The 27105-nt window shown below is 46.3% G+C and overlaps 1 protein-coding gene across 1 annotated transcript in view; it reads left to right on the top strand.

The window, feature by feature from the left end:
- WDR64 (WD repeat domain 64) overlaps positions 1-27105 on the top strand; it is a 2246160-nt gene that overhangs the window by 510699 nt on the left and 1708356 nt on the right. The window contains exon 10 of the mRNA XM_086925751.1: positions 4881-4960. Coding sequence (XP_086781877.1) covers positions 4881-4960 — 80 coding nt within the window. The remainder of the gene's footprint in view (positions 1-4880; positions 4961-27105) is intronic.

Here is a 27105-nt window from a genome sequence, read left to right as displayed (position 1 = left end):
CCCTCTCCCTATCCTACCAAGAGCCTACAGTGGTGACAGCGGTATCACTGCTGGGTTGGTAATGTCACCTCAGAGAGGTGCCTCCAGATCAATATACTGGAGCTGCGGGCTATTTGCCATCCATCAAGGGAAGGCTGGTTAAGATCTTCACTGACAACAGAGCAGGGTACCCGTCAGCCATGGAGAGATCCATAGTTAGATCTATTTGTCACCGCCAGAAATGCACAGCGACAACAATTTTGCAAGACACAGTCTGCCTAGAGTGGAACACAATAGCTGAATGCCTTCCTGTCACAGCCTTTTTCGCCCCTTGTTCTGAAAAATCAGTAATTACTGAGTCCAAATCAAACTAGTGACTTCACATTGGGCCAGGAGATTGTGGTATCCAGAACTTCTGAGCATGGCCATCTAGCATCCGATCAGGCTGCAACTCCAGAAGCATCTTTGGTCACAGCAGCAGGGCAGGATCTTGCACCCAGGCCTGCACAATCTACAAGTCAATGTATGATGATTGATGCAGCAGTTTACTTCATTCGATCCACTTCCTGAAGCAGTGGATTTTATCCTGGGGGCCAGGCATCCTTCCACAAAATGAATTTATGGTGAATGCTGGGACAAATCTGTGGCTTGGCGAGTCCCGCGGAACACCGACCAGTTGCATGTTAAACTATTGGATATGTTACTGTTTGTTCTGTCTACGCCCCACACAGACTTTCAGTGAGCAAAGTTAAAGGTTATCTGTCAGGACTTTTAATCATTTTGTGTAAACTCACCTTTTGTGATGCATTTTCTCAAAGATGTAGTGTACATTTTTCCCCCTAAACTTTTTTTGATGCCACATTGGAATCCTAATTTGGTCTTTCATTTCCTTAAGTGTACCCTTTTGAGTTGCCAATAAACAGCAGCTCCCTACGTCCCCTGATCTTGAAGACAGTCTTTCTAAGCATGGGCGGAAAATCCGTTACGCTCGCGGTAAATTCACAATCCGCGAACTCTCGCGAATTTACCGAAAATCCGCAAATTCGCATGCAGCGGATTTTTTTGTTTGGTGATACAATATTGCGGCGTGCGGCGTTCACTTACCATCATTCAGCGTTTGCCGAGTTCTTTTTCTCGATATTTTGCGAGTGCTGCGCCATTTTGGATCTTGCTGCGGGATCCCGCGGGAGTTTGGCGACGCATCGCGAGAGTTCGCAATTGCGAACATGTAGATGCGGCGGGCAGCAACAATCTCGCACTCGCGAAATTACAAAATTTGCAATTCTGCACGAGAAATCCACTAGCAAGCAGCATAAACCTTCTGATAATGATGCTTTTTATCAGAATAACTCCTCAGGTTGACATTTGCCTGCACTTTTTTGGATTTGAGGCCTTTTTGACTTTCTTTGGATCACTTTTGGATTAGAAATCAACTTTCACAAGTAAGTTTGTTTGGGGCATTACAGTTGCTGTTCTGCAGAAAAACAAGTTTTGCAAAACTGAAAGCACTCAGTCAGCAGGTGCAAAAGTTCAAACTCATCATTAGTAACCATTCCCTGTAGTGCTTCCTGAGGGGTCCCTCCAGAGTTCAGTTGCCTATGTTTGTTTGGGGCATTACAGTTGCTGTTCTGCAGAAAAACGAGTTTTGCAAAACTGAAAGCACTCAGTCAGCAGGTGCAAAAGTTCAAACTCATCATTAGTAACCATTCCCTGTAGTGCTTCCTGAGGGGTCCCTCCAGAGTTCAGTTGCCTACTTGCAACTATTCTTTGACCCTGCTCTGACCCTCACAGCAGGCTCATAGAATAGCTACAAGTAGGCCACAAAAGTCCTGGGAAACAAAATTGCACTGCAACAGAAAGCAAATTACAGATAAGGAAGCAGGTGCCAGACAGGTAGTTTAAATTCAGTGACACATTAATCAACCCCAAATTAATTCATGTCAGTTGAAGCAGGGCAGGTGTGCTTGCTTTTCCCCCCCATAATCTACAGTGATGAATCAGAGGGTGGAAGTGATGTACCAGAGGGTGGCATGGGTGAATCAGAGGGTGGCAGCGTTGAAACAGAGGGTGCTGTGATTGAACCTGTGATGAACCAGACGTAGAAACAACAAAGTCACGACCGTTGCGAGCCGACAAGTAAGTTCGCAATTGCGAACTGGTACAAAACCCTCGCGAACTGACAGAAACCCTTGTGAACACAAAAAAAAATCAAAAAATTCGCGAGAATTTGCGGATTTTGCTGATTGCGAGTTCGCAAATACACAAATTCGCGAACGCCAGATTCGCAAAATGTGCCCATGTTTAAGTCTTTCTCATTGCAATCATGTCACCTCATTGCATGAGTAAACTTCAAGCTCTATTAGTCTAACCACCTTACAACTCCTTCTTCCTGGAGAAACTGGTGCTGAGGACTATAGTGGCCTTTCTGCCGAACAATGTGCCTACATTTCACATCAGGCAGTCCATCACTCTTCCGATGTTCTGTGCCCCACCTCACCCCTTGAACAAAGAGAAGAGTCTCCAGTGCTTGGATCCAAATAACTTTTTTATAGCTTTGATATTGATCGTATCAAAAACCATTGGACAGTCAGATCTTTGTTGGTTTCTCTGGGGCACCGAAAGGCAAAGCAAAGGAACAACTGACATTGTCCAGGCGGATAGTCCTTCAATCAATCAATCAATCATAGACATTTATAGAGCGCTCTACTTACCCGGAGGGTCTCAAGGCGCTGGGGGGGGGGGGGGCGGGGGGCTGCTACTGCCCGAACAGCCAGGTCTTGAGCTTCTTCCTGAAGGCGAGGTGGTCTTGGGTCAGGCGCAGGTCGGGAGGGAGGGAGTTCCAGGTCTTGGCGGCCAGGTAGGAGAAGGACCTTCCTCCTGTTGTCATTCTTCGGATGCGGGGGACGGCGGCGAGGGCGTGACTGGCTGATCGGAGGTGTCGTTTGGGAGCGTAGAAGTTGATGCGGTTGTTGAGGTAGCTCGGGCCTTGATCGTGTAGGGCTTTGTGTGCGTGGGTGAGGAGACGGAAGGTGATTCTCTTGTTGACCGGGAGCCAGTGCAGGTCTCTTAGGTGTCCGGAGATGTGGCTGTGTCGTGGGATGTCGAGGATGAATCTGGCTGAGGCGTTCTGGATCCGTTGGAGTCTCTTCTGGAGCTTGGTGGTGGTTCCGGCGTAGAGGGCGTTGCCGTAGTCCAGTCAGCTGGTGACGAGGGCCTGGGTGACAGTCTTCCTGGTCTCGGTGGGGATCCACCGGAAGATCTTCCGTAGCATGCGCAGGATGTTGAAGCACGACGAGGAGACTGCGTTGACTTGCTTGGTCATGGAGAGGGAGGAGTCCAGGATGAAGCCCAGGTTGCGTGCGTGGTCTGTCGGTTTGGGTGCAGTTCCCAGGGCGGGGGGCCACCAGGAGTCGTCCCAGGCGGAGGGCGAGGATCCCAGGATGAGGACTTCCGTCTTGTCCGAGTTCAGCTTCAGGCGGCTGGTCGACATCCACTCGGCTACTTCTTTCATTCCTTCTTGAAGGTTGGCTCTGGCGGTGGCGGGGTCGTTGGTAAGGGAGAGGATCAGCTGGGTATCGTCGGCGTAGGAGATGATGTTCAGGTTGTGTTGGCGTGCGATGGCCGCGAGGGGGCTCATGTAGACGTTGAAGAGGGTCCTTTGCATTAACATCTGCTATGCAGTGTCTAAGAAGTGGCTTCCAGAAGGGTTGAGGGCCCATTTCACTAGGACCTAGGCTGCTCTTGTTGCATTAGTAAGTTGAGTGCCTGCCTTAAAAATTTGTCAGTCTGCAACGTGGGCATCAGTGCACACATTCACAAAGCACCAATTCCTTGACAGCCAGGTATGTCCAGAAGGGCATTTTAGCTGTTCAGTCCTGCAAGACATTTTGGTCTTATTCATTCCACAGACCCACCACTCGGAGTAGATGTTGCTTTGGTATCTTTTCTAAAGGTGAGAAATCTGCAGTTAGAAATATTCATCATAAGAAGTTAGATTATGTAACGCTGTAACACGCTTTAGTGGAAATTCTATCTAAGTGCAGATTCCTCACCATCTTCCTACCTCCCCATTTTGTGGAATAGAATGTTTTCCATCTTTCAAATGTAGAGATCTGCTTACTGGCACAACAAATGTATTTTTAGGCTCCACGTTGAGGGGGTGGATGGTGTTCAGAAAGAAACTGACATAATAGCGATTGGGTGGTGCCTATATGTGACTTCACTGATCACTTCCTGAACAGAGCAGAGTCAATGCTGAGCTGCATGACACCACCTACTAGTGCACCAGGGTTGTGCTAAAAAATCATTCAGAATCAGTCTGGTATCTGGGAAAAACTGTAAAGGTGAAGAATCTGTGGACAGATAGAGGTTCCTCCAGAAAGAGCATTGCTGAAGGTAAGTAACATATTCATGTATACTTGAGACATTTCCAGTTGGGGTATTTTGTTTCCTAACGTGTGCATCTAGACATTTTTGAGGCGTGATGTAATACACCACCTGTTGTGAGCTGGTGGAACAATTCTGTGGTATTCCCACTTGTCTCCTAGCATTCTCTATAACTTGGTAAAAGGATCTTGACTTTGACTGTAATTTTCTGAAGCAAGTTTTACAAGAATGCCAGAGGTGGCAAAATCATGTTGAGTATGTTGATTTGCTGGATTTTCATCCCAGTTAGAACTCTAATCAGCTGAAATGGTATTGCTGCTAAAAACCTGCAGTAAATAAACTTCCCCAATTCTCAATATGATTCTTAATCCTGTTGAACCTTTTACTTTTTACTTTTAAGAGCACCAACATTTAGGAAACCACTTGTGACTAAAATGAACATGTAGTTTAAGGTAGATAGAGTTTGTGTAGTTTACGTGGTTTTTGAGTTGATGTTTTCATTATGCTTCTTGCAGACCAGTCAGGAAGATTTCTCTTCCAAAAGGAATTAACACATTTGCCTATGGTATTAAAGCAAATATCATTGCCACGGGGGGTAAGTATGCTTCTTATATTTTATGCATTTATACTGTCCAATCCTAGTTGCCCAGCGTCACTTATCTTATATTTGTTTCAACTTCTTTTCATCATCCACTCTTTCACAAAACGGTTTTTACTTTTTTTCAGCTCATGCAGGCACTGTACATTTGAACTTGTAATTCAGTGTTTCCCACACCTTCAGATTCTCTTGAGACATTTTTCTCTGTATACTTTATATATCACTCCACCCACTTAACATAATTTTCTATAGCAGCTATTTTACTCCTGGCAATGAGGTTTCACTGTAGACATAGGGTCAGATTTCAATATATTTCTGACCGGTGCTATTACATGTCTACAACGGTAGGTAAGCCAGTGCTTGTTGCAAGCGCCTTTAATCACTGTATTATGAAAGCCAATTTGTGCAGGTGGGGTAGTGTGACAAGAGCAGTTCTGCAGTTTGCTGTGGTAGTGATGTGTTGTCCTTGCACTCACAGTTGTGTTTTGTGCACTTTCTTGTATTGTTTTATTGTTGTGTTACACATTGAATGTTATGTTGCAGTCTGGGTTGTTGTATTTTAACCTCTTATGTTTACTTTAGATTTCCTTTGGCAAACAGACATTTACAACTGTCTAAGACAAGATTCCACTCCCCTACGGCTTTTCAGCTATTTATGGCACCATTCTTTCCCTATCATCCATCTCCACAGGAAATGACGCTCCCTGTTTCCTGACTTAAGCAGCTTTACAGGAGCAAACAGACTTCATCCCCCATTATATATATCCCCAGAAAGTGCCATCATTGGTTTCTCCACAAAAAACATCTTTAAAAGAAGCCAGGCAAGCACACTTCATTTCCCATCAGTCAACCCCACAGAAAGTGACAGTACTTTAATTTCCATCTTCCATCAGTACAGGCATTAATGTCACTGTTTTCCTACCAAAATCAGCTATAAAAGAAGTAGACCTGCAAGTTTACTTGAATACCCATCCTCCATCTCCACAGGCAAAGGCATCATTGTATTTCCCAGGAAGTGACACCACTGCTTTCCTGCCAAAGTCATCTTTAATAGAATAGCCAGGCATGTAGACTTCATTCACCATCATCCATCTTCACAGGAAGCAACATTATTACTTCTCCCAGTATCCCCCAGCATCCATCTGTACAGGAAGTAACATTACTTTCTGCAGTCTCTCTATCTAATATCCTAATTGGGTCCCACCACCAATGCATCCCCAGCAAAGGGTAGATATAAGCAATTGCACTGCCTGCTTGGGCCTGTTAAGTCAAGGAAAGGTATTGGCCCAGAACCACAGGTCCACTGAATCCTACAACCCTACCCATAGACTTAGCCTCATACACATCCCACTAATTACTGCACACCTTCAAACTACAGAAAAAAGCGCAGACCTCCTCACCTATCACTGGCTTAATGCCTTCTTTTTCAGTGAAACTGTGTTCACCCTGACATACTCGTACATCCTAGATGCTCTTCTTTACACAGGATATAACTTCTAATGTGTGGACAGCACACATAAGAAGCAAGAAGGCTTTCTTCTTTTCTACAAGTCCTCATTGTCCCACACTTTAGACAAGAAAGTAACATTCAAACCCATAGGAATACTAAAGTAAAATTTCCACTTTATGCATCATGGTCCACCACCTTGCATCTCATATATAGGCTACCCAGACAGATCAAGGACTTAGTTCATGAATTCTCAGATTTCTTCCCCACATTAGTCATCTACCACTTTGCCATGATTTGATCATGAACTCATCTCTCTTTCTCTGCCAACTCCAAGTCTGATGGCAAGACTTTTCTAAACAACATCAGCATTCTTTAGAGAAACTATTTAAATAACCATGTTTCAAGTGAAACTGCAAGTGCAAACCAAATCGTTCCACACCCCAGTACTCTAAAGACCTTGCTAACAATAAACACTTTTCAGAGGCATGAAAGAAAATTACTTCCTCATGGCCTCTTGATGCTTAAGTCCCTCCACACAACATTACATTGGCCATTACACTGGCCAGAGCAAAGCATTGTACCAACACCACCAGCAGAAGCAAATAGCTCTTCAAGACAATCAAATACTGTATTAACACCCTGCTTCACCCTCCCAGCACACGTTTCACAGACAAGTGCAATTTCCTCAATTGCTTCCTTAGTGAAAAAATGCATAGGATCTGACAGCACCTCTACAGCATTAAGTCAGTTTTTCTTCTTACACTTACCTCTTCGTACAGACTCATAGACTCTGCAGTGGTAATCCTTCAATGACTCATCTCTTGCAGATCCTTCCAGCCTACTCAGGTGTCTCAAAGCTACTTCCTCTCAGGGTAATGCCTTATCCTTGTCTTTCTACTCCAGGGAAGCTCTCTCATTCCTAGTCGCCACCATCAACAACTCCCTCACTCCACCTTAATAAGTTACATTTGTGAATGGTCTGGGGGACAAGGTAAAACGCACTATAGTACTGCAATACATAAGTCACATCTTATTGGTAATATGTGTAAAGCTCTGTATAGATGGGGGTAAATGCTCCTGGCCCATTCGGGCTTCACCTCTGAGTCTAGGGGAGTGGGTATCATGGCTAAACACTCCTTCCCCTTTTTGGTTCAGTCTTTGCACACTGAAGAACTCAGAAGGTTTGTCGTAAACATGGGACAATGGGAGGAAAGGGCGTTAACTTTGGTTTGGTGTGTGTCCCGCCCGGCTGCAAAGTCAAACTTTTGCGGATCTGGGACCTCAGCTCCTCTCCCTACCAGAGGGCCTGCTGCTGGTGGGAGGCGACTTTAATGCTGTTGCATCCGGTACACTGGACCGCCAACCCCCCGTACAACGTGCCCCTCAAGTAGTTGGTTCCCCAGCTTCCTGGAGGCGTTCAGCCTCTCAGAAGCTTGGAGGGCTTTTCACCCCGGGGACTTGCAATTCACCTTTTTCTCGGGCGCTCATCGTCGCTCCTCCCGCATTAACTATTTACTCCTGCCTGCCTCTCAACTCATGCACATACATGAATATCGCCACCTTGCACACGGCATATCCGACCGCAACCCAGTGTGGGCCAGGCTGGTTCTAGGGGACCAACGAATTGGCATGGTTTGCGAAACCCCAATGTTCGCAAAGACCTGTTGAAGCTGATTGACTGTTACATCCAGGAGAACCTTGGCTCCGTTGAATTCCCCCAAACACTCTGGGAAGCGTTCAAATCAGTTATTAGAGAGACAGCCCTCTCTCTCATAGCAGGAGTTCAGAAGGAAAACTCCAAAGAGCTTGAAGCGGTTGAAAAGGACATCCTCTGATAGCGTGGAAGGGTATACTCAGATGTGAGTCCCTAGCTCATTGCACCATCAGGATTCAAGCAACCCGGGCCGAAGACGGCTGAAATGCCAGAAACCGGTCCCCGGTAGCTTATTTCCTTCCCAGTGTAAGAATTGGCTTGGTAGTTTGGTCTGCCCTGTTCCCATGATGCACTGGGCAAGGGTCAGACTAATTTGCATATAGCCAAGTTCTGAGCTGGGATGGTGCAGTGAGCTAAAAAACGGTGATGGATCAAGCCCTGATCTTTGGACTGGGTAAGAGTGGTCTGCTTAATTCAGACACTCTGTTCATCACCACCCCCTTTTCTGAATCATCCTCTGATAAGAGGCAGAAACTGGGAGGAGGGATACCCCAGAAACATTGCACCTCTTGCAACTGAAGACAGATGAATGAAAAGCCATTGTCACAGAAGGAGCCAGCATTTGGGGGAAGGAGAGAGATGGTAGGGTGTATGAATGGGGCGACAAAGCGGGCAAACTAATCGCCTGGTTGGACAAGAAGGAAATGACCAATTGACTGGTGCCTGAACTGACGGCTGACTCGGGTGCGAAGATCACGGATCCCGTTCACATTGCCAATGAGTTCACTGCACATTACAGAGCCGTGTATAGGGCAAAGTCATCCCTCCTTCAAACGGACTCTGCTGACTTCCTCCGAGACATTCAGCTCCAAGTCCTCTCTGAGGAAGAAAGGAGTTTTTTAGATAGCAACATTATGTACGTTGAGATCGCGCAGGCAATCAGGCAGCTCCGATTGGGAAAGGCGATGGGCCCCAATGGGTTACCTATCGAGCTTTATAAACTGCGTTCCTATAAGCTTGCCTCGCAACTGAGGGCTATGTTTGAGGAGAGTAGGAGGAAGGGAGAGTTGCCGCCTGACCAACTACTGGCATCGATAGTAGTCATCCCTAAGGAGGGAAAACCTAGAGACAGAATTGCTTCTTATAGACCCATCTTCCTGCTCAATGCAGAACCAAAAATCCTAGCAACATTTTTGGCCACCCACCTGTCGCGAGTGATTAGTGCCTTGGCACACCCGGACCAGTCAGGCTTTATACCCCAACGCAATACTGCCCTGAATCTGCGACAAGTGCATGGAGTGATAGGACGGGCTGATACCATCAGAGAAGATGCTGTGATCTTGTCCTTAGATGCCTCCATGGTGTTTGATACTATCGAGTGGCCCTACCTCTTTGCCGTCCTTTTCAAGTTGGGGTTTGGGCCGCAATTTATATCATGAGTCAGACTCCTCTGTTTCGCACTTCTGGCGCAGGTGATAGTTAACAACAAACGGTCCGACTCCTTTACTATTAGGCAAGGTACCATACAGGGGTACCTGCTGTCACCCCTGCTCTTCGCCCTATCCTTGGAGCCTCTCACTGCATGGATCCGGCGTGACTCGGCCATGCGTGGAATGCGGTGGTCAGCGGAGTGGGAGGATCGCATCTCGCTTCATGTGAATGACATTCTCCTTTACTTGACCTCCACCATATGTGTTTTAGACATCTTCACATCCTTCGGTAGGTTTTCAGGCTATTCTATCAACTGGAATAACTCCCTTCTTTACACACTAAGTGGCGGGGCGCCAGCTCTCCCCAACGGTTGTCTGATACAGGTGGTGGCAGATGGATTTTGCTACCTGGGGATCTTTGTCACCGCAGATCCCAAGCTCCGTTCTGAAAATAATCAGTGCTTGCGTCGTGATGTCGCCAACTAGTGAGTGCTTCATTTCTCACTGCTTGGCTGAGCCGCTCTTTTTAAAATGATATCCCTGCCCCACTTTCTATATGTCCTACAAAACTATCCCGTCCCTGTTCAAATGCTGTATTTTAAAGACATTGAAGGTTTACAGAGGCAGTTGTTATGGGATGGGAGACCTAGAATAGCGCTCCATAAACTAGTTTTCAACTGTTACAACAGCGGTATCAGCCTCCCTGACATAAAGAAATATCATTGGGCAGCCCACCTTGCTGCCATCAACCAAGATACGTACCGTGCACTGGGAGATCCGGGCTATGTCAAGGACACATGGCCTCGGCTGGGCGTAACATACAACAGAGCCCTCTATGCGAATCCCAAGAAACTCCCTTAACTGGGCCCACCATGCACTTGGTCCAGGTCTGGCATTCTGTAAATAAAAGTTTAGGTTGGGACCGGAAGCTGATGCTAGCTACCCCCTATGGGATTCAGAGCCCCTAGGTAGTTTATACCCTTCCAAGGGTTTCGACAAGTGGGAACTTATTGGTATCTCTTGAATTGGCGATCTCTGGGTGAAGGGTGACATGCTTAGCTTTGGCCAGTTACAACAACAGCAAGAGCTAACGGGTACTGAATACTTCCTCTACCTGCAGGCCCAACATGCTCTAACTACAACCTTATAGAAGGGCTCCTCCCTCCCCGAATCCTCCCCACTAGAAGACAGGTTGATGGATGGGCTGTTTCCACTGACATGCAAAAATAACAGTTGATGGACAGAATGCAGAACAATGTCATACAAACATACACAGAGATCTGGGCCTAAATCCATCGTTTTTTTGCACTCCACACCTCCCCAGTTCAGACATGGCCATATGCAAATCAGCCTTGACCCTGTGCCTCATGGGAACTGTCCATGCCGAACTGCCAGGCCATGTCTTTACTGGACCGGAATCAAGCATCCTAGGACCGGTTTCTGGCTATCAGCCGTCTTCAGCCAGGATAGCTTGACTCCAGTGGTGTGGAGAACATGGGACTCACGTCTGAGCATACCCATCCCACTCGGGGTGACAAATGCAAAAACAACAGTTGATGGACAGAATGCAGAACAATGTCATACATTCACCCTAGTACAGAGATCTGGGCCTAAATCCATCGTTTTTTTGCACTCCACACCACCCCAGTTCAGACATGGCCATATGCAATTCAGCCCTGACCCTGTGCCTCATGGGAACAGTCCAGCCCGAACTGCCAAGCCATGTCTTTACTGGACCAGAATCAAGCAACATTCCTTAATCTAGTATCGACTGCACTCAACAGCACTCATTGCTCAACTTGCTTAGTTTCGTCTATTGAATTGTGTTGCACACAAAATCAGTTCTTCATAATCAAAATGAAAAAGATAAGGAGACCTTTAGTAGCCATTGTTCAACAACAACGGCTCTCTGCAGATGCTGTGCTTAAGGATGAGCTGTTCGTACTCTGACTGCCACATTTTTACTCTAATGCAGACAAGAGACTATGGAATTAATAATCAGATGTTTAAATTGAAACCTAAAGACTCATCCATCGATCTTGCTTGCCTTTTGAAACATTATGGTTGGTACTTAACTCTGCAACTAATCACCTGGTTAACAGCAGCGGCCCATGCAGGTAAGAGCGGTGAGTCATGGTGAGGAGGGGAGGGGGGCGCGGATTTCGATGGACCATGACGAGGAAAAATTAAATAAATCAATATGGTTCTCTCGTCATCATCCATCGAAAGCACCCCACTGGGCCCCACCGCTCTTACCTGCAGGGGCCGCAGCTGCTGGTTAAACTATTTATCGGAGAGTCTTATGTTGCTGGGCTGTTGATGAAAGGCCTGATTATGCCCTGCTAAAAAGGCTATTCTTTACATCCAAGAGTTATCTAATTTAGGCCAGCTACGAATCCTCCTGCTTCCCCCCAGATCCCGGAAAAATATATTGTTTGCAACTACAGGTCTTCCTTGACCTTTATCAAGTACTGTTCCAATTGTGTCTGGTCTAGCCACATCATTGAGACTTACCTTCCAGGACCCTAGGTCGGATCTATACTTCTATACCAAACCAAGAAGCAAACTCCATGCTTATAATGCTGGATCATGCTATGGAATTTGAAACCATGGAATATTTGATCCTAATAGAGCAATTGTCCACTGTGGTAAGGGCCACTGATAATACATCCAAATAGGTTCAGGGTTTATTTAGACAACCAAATCCTGCAGGCTTGCTTGGCCCTTTTCTAATAAAACTAGCAGATTAGACTGTGGTGTGCTTCAGGGCTCAGATCTGTCACAATAATTATTACATATATAATTTCCTCAGCTATTCAAGATCTTTACGAATTTGTAGGCGTGGGATCAATTCTGTACTTATGACACCCAATTATATCATATGTTCTACTGAGATCTTGAAACTGGTGTGAGCGTGCTGTGCCCCTAAAAGCTTACAAATCAAAAGCTTGTCCGCTAGTTGGGTGGATCTGGGATTGTGTTAACCTTGATTTTCACAAGCCAGTGTGTCCTAGAGGCAAGATACAAAACAGCATTTCAAAATACAGTCAATTAAGAAATGACAGACTCAAAAAGTGATTTCTAGAGTGAAATTTAGAGAAACCATAAAGGTTTATTGTACCAATTCAAAAGATGCAATACAATAAGAGAAAAATGCAGATAATGCAATCTCATTTAAATCTATACCTTAATTACCATGAAGGATCTCAATAACAAATCAATGCACAACAATAGACAAAATAAATATTAAACCAAGCCTGAAATGTGAAGCAAAATCATTAAGAAACCTGACAGCATCCCTAGTAGAAACTCAAAGGATTCTGGCTGACCTCCAAATTCAAGGGCTTGTATAGGAAAGCAAAGTATTAAAACTTGCAGAGTCGTAGTGTGAGCAACGAAATTCAATTTCAACAAATCAGAATTCAGACTTTAAAAGTGCCATACAACCCTACCGCCTAAGCATTAAATCACTATGAATTTTGATTCAGCACCCTTATGTCAGGTAGAGGTGTCAGAACAAACTAGTTACTTAAGCAACACAGAACCATTCTGAATGATTGCAATGTTGCATGCAAGTGGGAGATCCTTGGAAACATTTTACATTAATGAGCCCATGCTAGAGAGTATTATCGGAGAACAGTGTCATGCAAAAATAAACAAAACGTCCTGCTTAACTACGTGCAGCAGAATTATAAACAACGCTCAAACATGATAATACATTTATTTTGAACAAGAGGCCTACCTGAGGCAGGGAAAACACACTTTAACAGATTATACCACAATTGTTTCAATGGCAATAGGATCATACTATTTAATACATGTGTAATTAGGTGTACAAATTATTCTACACAATGTTAATAATTTACATTCTTGATTAATGCACAACATCTTCCTCGCTGGCTAAGGGTTCGAATCTCATTTTCAGGAAAGCGTGTATGCCTGTCTGACAACAATATGCAACTTAACACTCAGATTTTACTTCGATACTGACACAATAATAAGACTCCCATAGGGGCGCAAATAGGCAGCTTAAAAACAGAAGCCTATTCTTCTACCATCTGAAAAACATCAAGTTGCAGGAGGAGAGTCCATCAACTCCCATTTAGACTACTACATATTTCGGACTGCCACAGTCTGCTATACTACAGCTACCAGTGCAGAAGCATTTTTTGTAATCGCAATCACCGGCCTTAGGAAAAGGGATTATGGGCCATATGTATCAAGGTACCAGTTAGCGAATCTGTATTCGTGATTTTTAAGAAATAGCTATTTTAGAATCGCTAACTGGTATGTATGTACTATGTACTATGTATTGAAAATCGCTATTTGTAGTGCGATTCCCCCATAGCGATTTTTTATGTTAAATAATCACAATTTTGCGATTCCTTAACGGAAAAAAACGCAAAATTGCAAATTCAGCGAATCTGCTAATCTGCAACTTATGTGCAGCTTGATGACAACACAACCAGGAAGTGTGAATACCCATGCTGCACCTGAGTTTCCGATTCACAGAGTGAAGGAGTGTTGGAGAGGAAACACTGTAGTGGATTTTGAAAATGCAGGACACAGGAGACATGCCCAGCCAGGACACCCCCCCAGCAGCAGCAGCAGCAGGAAAACCAGAGGTAGAGAAAACAAAAGTTTTCAGAAGCAGAGCTGGAAGTCCTCATTCAGGAAATGGTTACAAGCCATGAACTGCTGTTTTGAAAGAAATCCCTGAGGGTGCCTGAGACACGGAAGAGGCGCATATGGGCAGACATCCAAGAAAAGGTGAACGCTGTTGGGGTGACACATAGGAGTGTGGAGGACCTGCGCAAGCCCTGGTACGACATGCGCCAGCGCTCCAAAGAGAAGGTGGCTACCAGGTTGGAGCAAGCAAGGAAGACTGTTGCAGGGACCTCCACTGCCACAGACTCAACACCTTTGGAGGAACTTGTGGAGGCAACACTACTTCCTGAGAGCGTCATGGGTGTGGCTGACCTGGACAGCTCTGACCCCCCAGGACCAGGACAAGGTAAGAGGCATACCATCAGACCCCTGACCCCTCCCGAACTACCCCTACACACCCAACAGTGACCCTGGGGCAGGATGAAAGTAGTAATCCAGTGCAGGTACACACACTGTAATGCATTATGGGAGATGTAGTCACATGCACATTACATTGGTACATTTACACCCAGCCATTCCCCAAATGCATGTGCTCATCAGGAAAGTGAAAAACAAGATACGTGTAAACCTAAAGAGTGAAATTGAATTATTGTCAAGTGCTAATCCGAACAGAAAATAAATGTGTGCTTTTACGTCCACAGCATTTACTGCAAATCAGGCAACAGGCAGTGGGAGACAGGGCAATTCCCCTACCTGAACAGCAGCTGCGCAGGAGATTGAAAGTGAGGACGAGGCTAGTCCAGTGAACCACCCCAAGCATCGCAGGAGGATTGTTGTGAGACCCCTACCCCCTTTGGAGGACGAGGGCCAGGACACTGATGTCGATGAGCAAACCGATAACACACATCCTGAACCACAACAGCACCACTGTGCAGATCAATGCCAGAAGTCCCAAACAGGCGCAGGTCCCGTGCTGCAACAAGTGCCGTAGATCCTGGGGATGGGTCCGTGTTTGCCGGGCTTGAGTTGAACATGTTGCAGGTACACCGCCTGCAAGCAAAAAATATTAAATCACTACAAAGGGAAGGCAGGGCAGGTTACAGGAGCCTGACATGTGCCATGGAGGCACTCCGTGGTGAACTCAGGGATGACCGTGCAGCCAGGCGTAGGGATATGCAGCGCCTGGACATGTATACATGTGCGGTGAACAGCCTGGCCTCTTCCAACAATATTCTAGGTAGACGCTGCATCTGCATGCAGCGCGAGGTTGCGCACAACAACCAGAACGTTACAAGGGCCCTGCTCCAAATCTCTACGGCTGTAGATTAGCTGCGCACAATCCGCACTACAAGGCCAGGAGTCCTAACTCCAACTGATGAGGATGCCCTATCAGTACAGAGCAGCGCCACACCCCCCCACCAACCATGATAGGCGCCGTAGTGGACGTAACAGTAGGGCGACTGAACCAAGTGAAGCAGGCACTGTGCATCTCCAAACAGGAGCTTCCTCCCGCCAGCGCCGCTTGTAAGGACATATACATGAGACCACAGGATGGGTGCAGCTAACCACTGTGCATGGACACTTGCCCATGAAGGAATACTTGCACTGTGCATTAATATGTGCTGGACACTATGAAGGACATTGTTTTTCACTCAGCCTGTGTGACGTTTACAATCCTGATGTTAAGGAATAAAAACACAGTCTGACAATTGAAATTTAGCATTGTGTCAGTTTCTCTTACCTAAAAATAGTTGCCCGTAATCTCATCCCGCCTCTGACGCCCAGCAGCTGCACCAGCTAAACCGGCAGGCATGCGTCCTGGAGCTGGGCCCTCCATATCTGATGTGTCAGATTCACTGACTTCCACCGGTGTGCCTTTCCTGGCAGCGATGTTGTGCAAGATGGCACATGCAACCACTATCTTGCAACAGGCTTCTGGGATGTATTGCTGTGCCCCTCCACTCTTGTGTATGCACCTAAATCTGCTTTTGAAAATACCAAATGTCCTCTCAATGGTGCCTCTTGTTGCAATGTGTGCGCTGTTGTACCGCCTCTCTGCTGCATTGGCTGGATTGAGGTAGGGCGTCAGTATAAAGTCACAAACTGCATACGCACTGTCACCTGAGGGGAGGAAGGTATATGGTTGGACACTGTCCAACCATATAAATGCATTGTCCACGGTTCCAATGCATTTACCTAGTAAATAGCCCTCGCCAAACTCCCCATTAGTGAGTCTACAGTGTATCCCACTGTGGTGGAAGATGTATGAGTCGTGCGTGCTGCCAGGGTATTTTGCAACAATGTCCGTGATTATGTGTTTAGCATCACACACCACTTGTATGTTCAGGGAATGGTAAGATTTATGATTCCTAAACACGTACTCATTGTGGGAGGGGGGATATTGCAACGTGCGTCCCATCTATGCATCCATTGACATGGGGAACTTGGGCAATTTGATAAAAGTCTTGTTTGGTCTGGTGCAGTGCCTGTGAAGTGCTTCGGAAGTAAATGTGGTGGGGCATCCTATATACCATGGCATCAAGGAATGCACAGAAAACGCGCGAAAGAGCACTCTGTGACACCCCTCCTACTGAGGCAATCACCCCCTGGAAACTGCCTGATGCCAAGAGGTGCAGGGATCACAGTACCTGGATGTGGGTGGGGATGGATTGTGTCCTGCGTGTGGGGTGTTAAAGGAAGGGTTTGTGTTCCTCAATTAAGTCAAGGGTACTCTCTTCATCCAGTCTGTAGTGTGTGTAGATGTCCTCCTCTGTGTGCTGGAAGAATATCCTCTCCTGGCGTCTCCTCCTCTGTGCAGCAGCACTCAGTCGCAGCCTCCTCGCTATCACGTTAGCCCAGACATTGTGGAAGAAGTCAGTTGCATTGTGGGCCTCCTTTTATACTTTGCACCTGGTTACCATCTGCTCCCACTTGGTGGTAATTGCGATTCTCTAAATTGCGATTTTTCGAGAATTAGCAAATTGCGATTTTTTCATACATTTCATTGCGATTCCTTATTTTGTGATTATACAATTAGCAAATTTTGCAAACTGAGGTCATTGCAAAATAAGGAATCGCACGGAAAATCGCAGGATTCTGCCTCTCGCAACGTAAGGAATCGCTATTTTAGCGATTTCTTAATTTGCAAGAAAAGTTTGCTACATACATTCCGACTAGCGAATTTTTAATCGCAAATGCAGTTCTTTGCGATTCCCAGCGTTTGCGACTAAAAATTAGCTTGATACATATGGCCCTATGTGTCCTGAGCATGTAGATCTCTGCAGTGGCTGCCAGTAATGGGCAATATCCATTTTACAGTAGTCAGTAATGTGAGTAAGCTTGAAATCTTATTATTTTAGTATTTTAAATGCTTTTTGCTATTATCTCCATTACTCTTTTGAGGTACGCGGAGGCCCTGATGGGCACATATAACTTGAATGGCACATATACATTATTATTGAGTTTCCTGAATTTTGCATGTATTGCCATATATTGCCTTTGTTATAATGTGACTTATGTAGGGTTGCATGCATGCCACTAATGTTACTTTTCCTGAATTTCGTAGTTTTACCCAGCGGCCGCCGGTTCAGATTAGCATGGTGGGACAATGGAGTGGGCGGGTAATATCAACAGACAACTGAATAGGATTTGTTTATTTATTCAATTTTCCCTATTCCATCGTCTGTCGACATCCACCCCACAGCGCTTTCCTGCACCCACCGCTGCTGGTTTTACAAGTCTCTGTTGGCTTAAGGGGCCTTAACTTGCCCCAAATGTTATTAATGTTTTTTCACATTTTTCCTGAATTTACTGCACATCGCCTTACTGTGGGGGTGGCTTTGTTTTTTGTGTAGACTATATGTACTATTTTCTAGGTTTTTATTACATGTTTTCAAACTATTTCTGTTTATGTTAACTGGGTCCCTGGTCCCTAGCTGCCTCCCATGGATATTATTACTACTTTTTCTCATTTTCCCATCTTTTATCAAGTGCTACATATGTGTCTTTGGAGTCTCATTGTGGGATGGGTACAGGCCTCGTATGTTATTTTTCAGAATAATTTAACTTTGATTTCTCAGTCTCGTTTTTACACTCCTAGGCCTTCTAGTGACTTTGACTGACCACAGAGATTTTTGATAATTCGTATTTTTTTTTATGTACTGCATATTGCCCATGTGTGTATCGGGGTGCTTGTGTGAAGGCCAGGGATGTTATTTTTCCTGGATTGTAATAGATGTTCCCAGTCTCTGTGTTGCTCTCTTGTGTTCCTTGGCAGAACTCAGACACTATTAATAATGTGTCCCTAAAATAGGGGGATTTTTTGTTTCATAAGGAATTCCCTGTGTCTTCCTGCCTGTGTTTTTCTGTAACATTTTCCGATTAACTTATATTGTACTATCCTATGTCATTGTTATAGTCCAGTGTGGACATAGTAGGAGGGCATGCCAAACTCATTGTGTACAAACATTAAAAGTAGTTTTTAGGGTTGGAAAAATGTTTTTGAATGCACCAGTAATATCAACATTTCATGAAGAGGCTGTGTCTATCTATGATAGTTGTTATTATTGTTTGTAGTTATAAATGACAGCCTGTCTTCTGTTTTTCTTCCTATCTGCGTGTTGAGGAGCCCAGAAAAAGTCCATCCCTTCCCTCATCATGAAATTCCTACCTCCAGGTCTCTCTGCTACACCACAATAGTACCCAGGATACTGTTTCCTATCAGAAAAGTAGCCACTGAGAAGTCTGAAACCTCTGAAAAGAGTACAGCATTGCAGTCTGACGGTGTCTTGGTTCCAGCGTGCCATCAAAACGTCACTGGTCTGTCATAGAGCTTTTCTTCTCAGTGTTAAAGTGATGCCATTGCCAGACTTTGCTCAGAGTGATACACTTTTACCCACAGAACAGGATCAATAGTCTGATACCCCTGAGGCAGTTGCAAAGCAGGCTGGTTTCCTCGTTTCATCATGAATATCATCTTTTTCTTCAGCATCTCTTCTTCCAAGAAAAAGAAGGGCAAAACTCCCAGGATCTATATGGCCCCCTTTAAAGAACGTGAGGAGTGGACCATGAGAGACACCAGTGGGATACTTTAGAAGAACTTTCAGAACAGCACAGCTGGCAGTCATCACAGTGAAAATACTAATTCTTGAATTGGTTATGTTTAGAGTGGCCCTGAAGAAATGCATATCACCACTTCTCCGACTTTTCTGACTGTTGCAGAACTACAACCTCCCACCATCGTTTTCGTATCAAACCAATTAGCAGCAATAACCCCACCTTACTCTAGGCCTGACCTAAAAGCTCTTCAGGTCTAACTACACAACAATGTCTGAATTTGGCATCATAAAAGAAGCCCTCATCGCTGGATTACGTCACCATTACAAAGAACCAAGGGGCATATTAGCAAGAACCTCGTTAAAATTATCGCAGTTTTAGCGGCAGAAAACTGCCGCTAAAACGGCGATAATGAGCTTGCCAATATGCGTTATAGAATTCCAATAGAAGCCCAGGTTAGATGTGCAGGACATCTAACCTGGGCTTCTATTGGGAATTCGTTAACGCATATTAGGAAGCCCAATATCGCTGTTTTGGCAGCAGTTTCCTGCCGCTTAAACAGTGATAATTTTAACAAGGTTCTTGCTAATATGCCCCTAAGATCTCTTTGCAGACTGCACAATTTAACATGCTGAAGTGTGTAATGGGTAGCAGATACCCATCTTGGCAGTGAGGGCCTATCGGCTCATGTAAGAACCAAACATGCAATCCAATGTGCAGAACACCAAAAAGGTTGTTGCAGGCACAGTTACAGAATTCACAGTGGCTGAAGTAGGCGACAATGATGACAATGAATATAGTGGCCAACCAGTTCAATATGTGAGGCCATTAAGCTCTGCAGCTCATCGCTTGTATTCCAATTCAGTAACCTCTGGTAGGCACAAAAAAGGATATTATGGACATCCCATACCAGCAAAGTACCATAATGCGCTGCAGGACAATTGAACATGCCCCAATAAAGGTTCTGCACTGTTCAAGTTCCATCTTCTCCATGGTGCAATGCCTGTTTCAGGGGTACATGCCTGGCAATGACTGTAATGCAAAAGAAAGGGAATTCCCCTGCCAAAGTCATGGCCGTTGAGGAAGGGAGGGAAATATATTGCATCACAGAAATTATGCACCCTGTGAGGATTTGAGGCAGGCAGCTGGGAGGATTCTACAATGAGTCCTGGCATTTCCAATGTTTTGTGATGAAGGCACATCGGCTGCAAGATAACTAGGGTAATCAAGCGGCTGCTTATGTTGACCGCTTAGTCCTTCATCTGGATCCAAGGACAAGGCTGCAATAAGAAATAATATATTTCACAAAGTACATCTGTGCGGCTGTTATGGATCACCTCTAGAGTCCTATGGTATAGTGTTATTCTGTTTTCGGTGCAGGAGTCTCTAAGTATAGGGTTTGGATCAGAGAGTGTATGAGCATGAGGATGAAAAGCTGTGGCACGTAGGACATAGAACGCGTGCTATCTTTACTGACCTCTGCATAGTGACTAGAGAAAAACATCCTCAAGCTGAGTATTCAGCTAGTGGCAGAACACTTTTTTCCAGTTCTTCCCATTGGTACTAAATCAGCATCTCCCTCATCCTTGTGAAAATGTATTGTTTTGGGTTGTTTTTAGATGTTCCTAAACTAACATAAAGATTACAGCAGCAGAAAACTCAACTGGATAAATGATGAATGATAAAAATAAGGTTATGTGCCAGCATACTTGGATGACTAAACAACATTTCCAACAGAACTTGAGTCATTGATGTAGTATTGGAATGGGAAATTAGAACAGTGGCCAGAGCTCTGGAGACTGCCATTCCCATATTCTTCCTGCCCTGCATCTAGTATATCTTCTTAACTTGTTTCAAGTGCATATGAGGCAGTTGCCACAATCAGACCAACCAATCTGTTTCCTGAAAATGTGCACAGACTGACCATGGTCAGAGTGAACATATAATAATTTCATTTCATGAAGCCCCTCAAGAAACACAAGACGAAGACCAATACTTCAGGAACAGGTATGCAATCATTGCTGTCTTAAAGCATGTGCATGGTGGGCAGTTGCACCGGGCCCCTTGAGCATAGGGGAACCATGCAGATCAGAATTTAACATTAATTTCCTGTTAAACATTTTTTTTCCTGTGATTAGTTGTGTAGGCATGGCCCAGTGCACTCCTTTGGCGCGGCCTATAATGCTGTTAAGACAGCCCGGTATGCAATGCAGGACTACTGTATCTAAACTGAACTCCTTGTATTATACAGCCTGCACATAATTTGCCCTGATAAACTGGCAACATCCCCTAAGTGGCATGAGGGGCTTTCAAAAGATGAGTGAAATCTTAATGTTGTTGTGTTTATTGATCGGGACACATTCTGAAGGTTTGAGAAGTACTTCATTGGCTGTACTTGGATTTGCCTTGTTTTACATGGTCAATCAGTTATCTGTTTGGTTGTTTGGTAGTCATTGGTGGCTACAGATAACACATATGTTTCAATTGTCTTAAATGCCATCTTCCGTCAATAAAAGCTGTGCCGAGCCCATGTGGGTGTTAGACCTAGCACCATTGGTGTGGGTATCCCTTCCATTTCTTTGCTGTTGCCTCCTGTGTTTTTGATATGTGTTTTGCTGGTCTAGATGCTTTGGGCACTGTGCCACTGCTATTCACTGCTGAGGGCAAGTGGTCCCTATTGTAAAGTATTGTATTGGATTAGTGACTCCATGACTGGTTCATTTGATTTACTTGTCAGACCCTAGTACAATGCATCATGTGTGCCCAGGGCCTGTAAATCAAATACTGCTGGTGGGCTTGCAGCACTTGTTGTGCCACCCACCGAAGCAGCTTGTAAAATGTGACTCATGCCTGCCATTGCAGAGCCTGTGTGCAGCCTGGGGCTGCCATGTCGACTTGGCCTGTGCACAAACTTGCCAGTCCATAAACTATCCCTTTTCAGCATATTAGTCACCCCTAAGGTAGGCCCAAGGCCAGGGTGTATTGTAGGTAAAAGATAGGACAGCCCTGATGTGTGTAGCATGTCCTGATAGTGAATTACTGCCATTTTCGTTTTTCACTATTGCAAGGCTACCTGGACCCCATAGTCCAGAATCGGCAGTTTGATTATAACATCTTATAATCCTAATTGACTCAGGGAACTAAGTAGAAATTTGAGTTTAGTATGCATGAACTCAGAATGATAAAATACATATTTTAGTGAAGTTGGTTTTAACATTCTGTGTTTGAAAATACCACTTTTAGAAAGTAGGGTATTTTCTTGCCTAACTAGCCAAGCCTGCCTCTGCTAGGTTGTGTATTCCTTGTCTTGTTTTTGAGTGACAGGGGCTGAAGGGCTCCAGAAGACAGGGTGAGTCAACACAGGGCTAAATAGACCTATCTGCATGTAGAGTGGTGGGAGAAGTTGCACTTGGGCCTGAATAGGGCTGTGCCTGCCTTCCACATAGCTGGCTCCACCACCTCCTGTGGTGTGCCTGATGACCCTGGCCCACACTGTCAAAGGAAAGAAGGAGTCCTGTAAACAAAGTGCTCCAGGACTGACCAGAACTGGTTTGGACTAGGTACAGACACGCTCAGCCTTCAGAGACAAAGGATTTTGGTGTATAAAAGGGGGTACCCAGACCCCAGAACTTTAGATCACTTCTGGGAATCAAGACAACCCCATTTGCCAAGGAAAAGAACCAAGGAAGCTGCAAGGAGGAGACTACCCTGTGCTGTGCTGTTGGCCTGTAGCGGTTACTTTATTTGCAAAGGAAAGGAGAAAAGGAACTTTGTGTGTACGTTTGCAATCTTGAAGAAGAATCTCCAAGGGCTTGAACTGAGCTTGCTTCCTGTCTGAAGTCTCAGGGCTACAAGACTTCACCCCGAGCTCCCCCAAATTCCCTTGCTGTGGAATTCTGCCTGCAGAGAGGTGCCTACTGTTGTTTGGGCCCTCTGAGAAGACTGCAAGTCGCTGGGAGCTGGGAGAGTGACGTAACGAGGAGAAGCGTGTTGCCACCGTAGCAGTTGCGGTCGCATCGCCGAAGAAGTGTGTAGCTGCCACAGCTGCTCGCCCTCACATCATCTATGAAGCGCATCGCATCACCGGAGAAGCGTGTCTCCGCCACAGAGGTAGCGTTGCATCACCGGAGATGCATGTCGCAGGGCCTGTAGTGGTTCAAAGTTACTGAGTTAACTGCACGGCCATTGGGCGTGCACGCATCGCATCCAACATTGTCGCATCACATCAAGATGCCATTTTCTCACATCGCACTGGATCGTCGCATCGCACCGGATTGTTGCATTGCATCAAGGCGCCATCTTGTCGCATCTCACCAGATCACAGTAAGAAACCAACGCATCACCTGCTCTTCGGTATGGAACCAACGTATAACCTCCCCTGCGCTGGAGAATGGAACCAACACATTACCTCCCCTGAAGCAAGGAACCAACCCATCACCTTCCCTGCTACCCTTTTGTTTGTATTGTGCGACGCATCCAAGGTACTTTGAGAGTAAAGTGTTGCATTTACCATCTACATTGAATTGAACTATTTCGACCATTTTAAAGCCTATTTGGGATTACAGTTTTGTGAATTTTTGTTGTCTGGTATTGTGTTATATCTATATAAAAATACTTATTTTTATAATACACCTGTGTGGTGTCCATCTGTAGTGTTGTCACTGTATTATTGTTTGTGTTAAGAAATGCTTTACACACTGCCTCTGACATTGGAAAGGGAAGACCACTCGGTCCCCCCGAACGTATGGATGGGTGCCCGATCCACCCGGGAAACCATTTTGGGCTGGGGGCGTGGTTCGGCTGGTATGCCCAAAGCGGCGTAGCCGGAGCACGCCCTTCCCGCCCAGAAGGGGTTGTCCTAGACACCCGCCCGGAAGACCGCACCCAGTGGGCGTACCTGAGGAGGGTCCCCGCCCTCCCGCAGACGGATAAATAGAACTGGAATCCAATGAAGCGTCCTCTTGTTCCGGTGCTCTGAAGGCTGCACCCCTCGTTGCTCGTGAGCCCTCGACGGAACAAGCGGCAATTTTGAGAACTTGTAATCTTGTTGTTTCTCTTTCAGTACCAGGGGTGTGAAGGATCTAGGACCTCGTCGATCGACTAGAGCGGAGTAAACGAAGCCATGGCCGGCAAAAAAGCGGGAAAGAGCTCCGAGCTGGAGAAGGTACTGCCACCTTGTCGAACCGAATGGCGGTCATGAACCGAAAACTGGGTAAAGTAGATTCGATCGGTCGAGGTTTGGCTGAGGTTAAGAAGCAGTTAGCGGCCCAGAACAACCCCTCGGGCCGTCCTAAAAAGGTAATAGGCCCGGCCTTGCCGGGAGTCGGCCCTGAGGGTAGGGGGAAGCGTAGTAAGAGGAGGGCGGTTTCCGGGGAGGACCCGGTTCCGGAGGTGCCCCCAGCTGCCCCCATCACACCGGCGGACAGCCCGGTACCGAGTCCGGATGTGGGTTTACCAATCCCTGTTGTAATTACTCCAGTTAATGATGATCAGATGCCCTCAGAACTGGCCCTTCAGTTAGCGGCAGTGTTGCCCTGGCTTAGGAAGAAAACAGGGGGGGCAATGGCTGCGGGGGATCCGGCCAAGGAAGCTAGATTAATATTCGAGAAGAGAAGCCGGGACGGTGAATGTTCCTTCTATTTCCCCACAGGTGGCGCCAGGAGTAACTGCGGTTGGCCGGGAAAAGACAGCAGACACGGCGGTTGAACCCGGTAAGAACCCATTGCCAATGGTGGGGGAAAGTTCAGTGCCTTCAAGGCGCGAAAGGGTGGCCCAGCACATCCCAGCGGCCATGAAGGAAATGATATGGGGGGACAAATATGTTAATATGTTTTCATTATTGACCAACCATCATGAGATGGAATACGCAAAGACCCAGAAAGATTTATGGCACCCCAGCGTATGGCGGGCCAAGATGGCGGAATTTAGGGTCGACGAGACCGTAGCGAACTGGGTGAAGGCCTTCTCTATATTTACGGCAGTAATGGGGGAACGTAAGCCTGAAGTGTTGCCCGATCTATCCTGTTACCAGAATAGGATCATGGAATTTTATAACATGTACGGGGGGAATGAGTGGAAAGGATATGACATGCAATTCCGAAAGTCTAAAGAGTTTGATGTAACTTTAACATGGGATTGCCTCAACACGGTATCGTGGTACAAGCAGCTCTTGCCGGGATCGGCAGGTACGTCCTCGCCGGGCGGGAGCGGGTCTGGGACAGTTCAGAAAAGGCCTGCGCAGCCCTTTCGAGCAAGCGCCGGTGGGGAATCACAGCCCAAGACCGGCGGAAATGGGGGCAAGCGCGGGGTTTGTTGGGGTTTCAACAGAGGTAACTGTAACAGGCCCCAGGGAACATGTAGGTTCTGGCATGCTTGTGCGGGCTGTGGGAACTCCTCACACCCGGAAAGTAGCTGTAGGTCCAAGAGCGGTGGTTCGGGAGGAAAGGGGGGGTCCAAGCAGGAGTGAGGTGATGCTTGGGAAGCAATCGTCTTCACCCATCGACATCATGGCTTTGACTCCCTGGTTGAACAAATACCCTGATCATGTATCCGCCGGGATTTTGAGGAATGGTTTTCTATATGGCTTCAACATCCCGGCGGGGAATTTTCGGGGGAGCCCCTTTTGTAAAAATCAGCAATCCGTTCAACACAACCCAGCAGTGGCAGCCAAAAAAATTGCCAAAGAAGTCAGCTTGGGGCGGGTAGCAGGACCTTTTCCATGCCCGCCGGTGGCGGATTTCGTGTGTTCACCTCTAGGAGTGGTTCCGAAGAAAGACCCAGGGGAGTATAGACTCATTCACAACCTGTCGGCCCCGAGGGGGGCCTCGGTGAATGAAGCCATTGACCCGGAGGTCTGTTCAGTTCGATACGCATCGTTCGACGATGCCGTTGACCTACTGAATCACCTGGGCCCGGTGCTCTGATGGCGAAATCAGACATCGAATCAGCATTCAGGTTGCTCCCGGTATACCCGCGGGACCAGTGCTTGCTAGGATTTGCCTTCCAGGGGAAGTATTACATGGATAAATGCATGCCCATGGGCTGCTCAATTTCTTGTGCTTATTTTGAGATGTTCAGCTGTTTTTTAGAATGGGCATTCACTGAGGCCACAGGGCATAGACAAGTGATGCACTATTTAGACGACTTCCTGTTCTTAGGGTCGGCCGGCAATGCGAAATGTGCACAGGCGCTGCAGGACTTCTGCATTCTCATGCAGGAGTTTGGAGTCCCATTGGCACCAGGTAAGACGGTGGGGCCATCTACTTCACTGGAGTTTCTGGGAATTGAGCTCGATTCAGTGGAGGGATGCTTCCGTCTGCCAATGGAGAAGGTGGCCAAGTTCAGGGCTTCCTTAACACAATGCCTGGGCAAAGAAAAAGTGACCCTGCACCAGTTACAACAAACAGTGGGTCAGCTTAACTTTGCCTTGAGAGTAATACCGATGGCTCGCCCCTTCTCATGCTCCATTAGACAAGCTATGGTCGGCCTCAAGGAGGGACACCGCCGCACGAGACTGTCGGCAGAGGTTCGCCAGGATATGCGCATTTGGTTGGCATTTCTGGCGGACTTCAACGGTCGAGTGGTGTGGAACAAACCCCCAGCATCGTCGGACGAACTGGGTTTGTGGACCGACTCAGCCGGGAGCGTGGGATTTGGCGCCATCTTTGGTAACCGATGGTTGGAGCAAGTATGGCCGACGTGGTGGCACTCCAGTGGCCTAACAGGTAACATTGGGTTCTTGGAGATATTTCCTATTTGGGTGGCTCTGTTGGCATGGCCAGAAGAGTTTAGGGACCGCTCAGTAGTGTTTTGGTCAGACAATATGACTGTGGTCGAGTGCATTAATCAGCAGGCAGCCCGCTGCAAGTGGATCTTGAGACTGTTGAAGGAAATTGTATTACGTTGCATGAGATTGAATGTACAGTTCAGGGCAAAGCATGTGCCG

Source organism: Lissotriton vulgaris, chromosome 6 (genome assembly GCF_964263255.1).
Source record: "Lissotriton vulgaris chromosome 6, aLisVul1.2, whole genome shotgun sequence".
NCBI lineage: Eukaryota > Metazoa > Chordata > Amphibia > Caudata > Salamandridae > Lissotriton > Lissotriton vulgaris.
The sequence above is the reverse complement of the archived record's forward strand: the minus strand, read 5'-3'. Positions and strand labels throughout refer to the sequence as shown.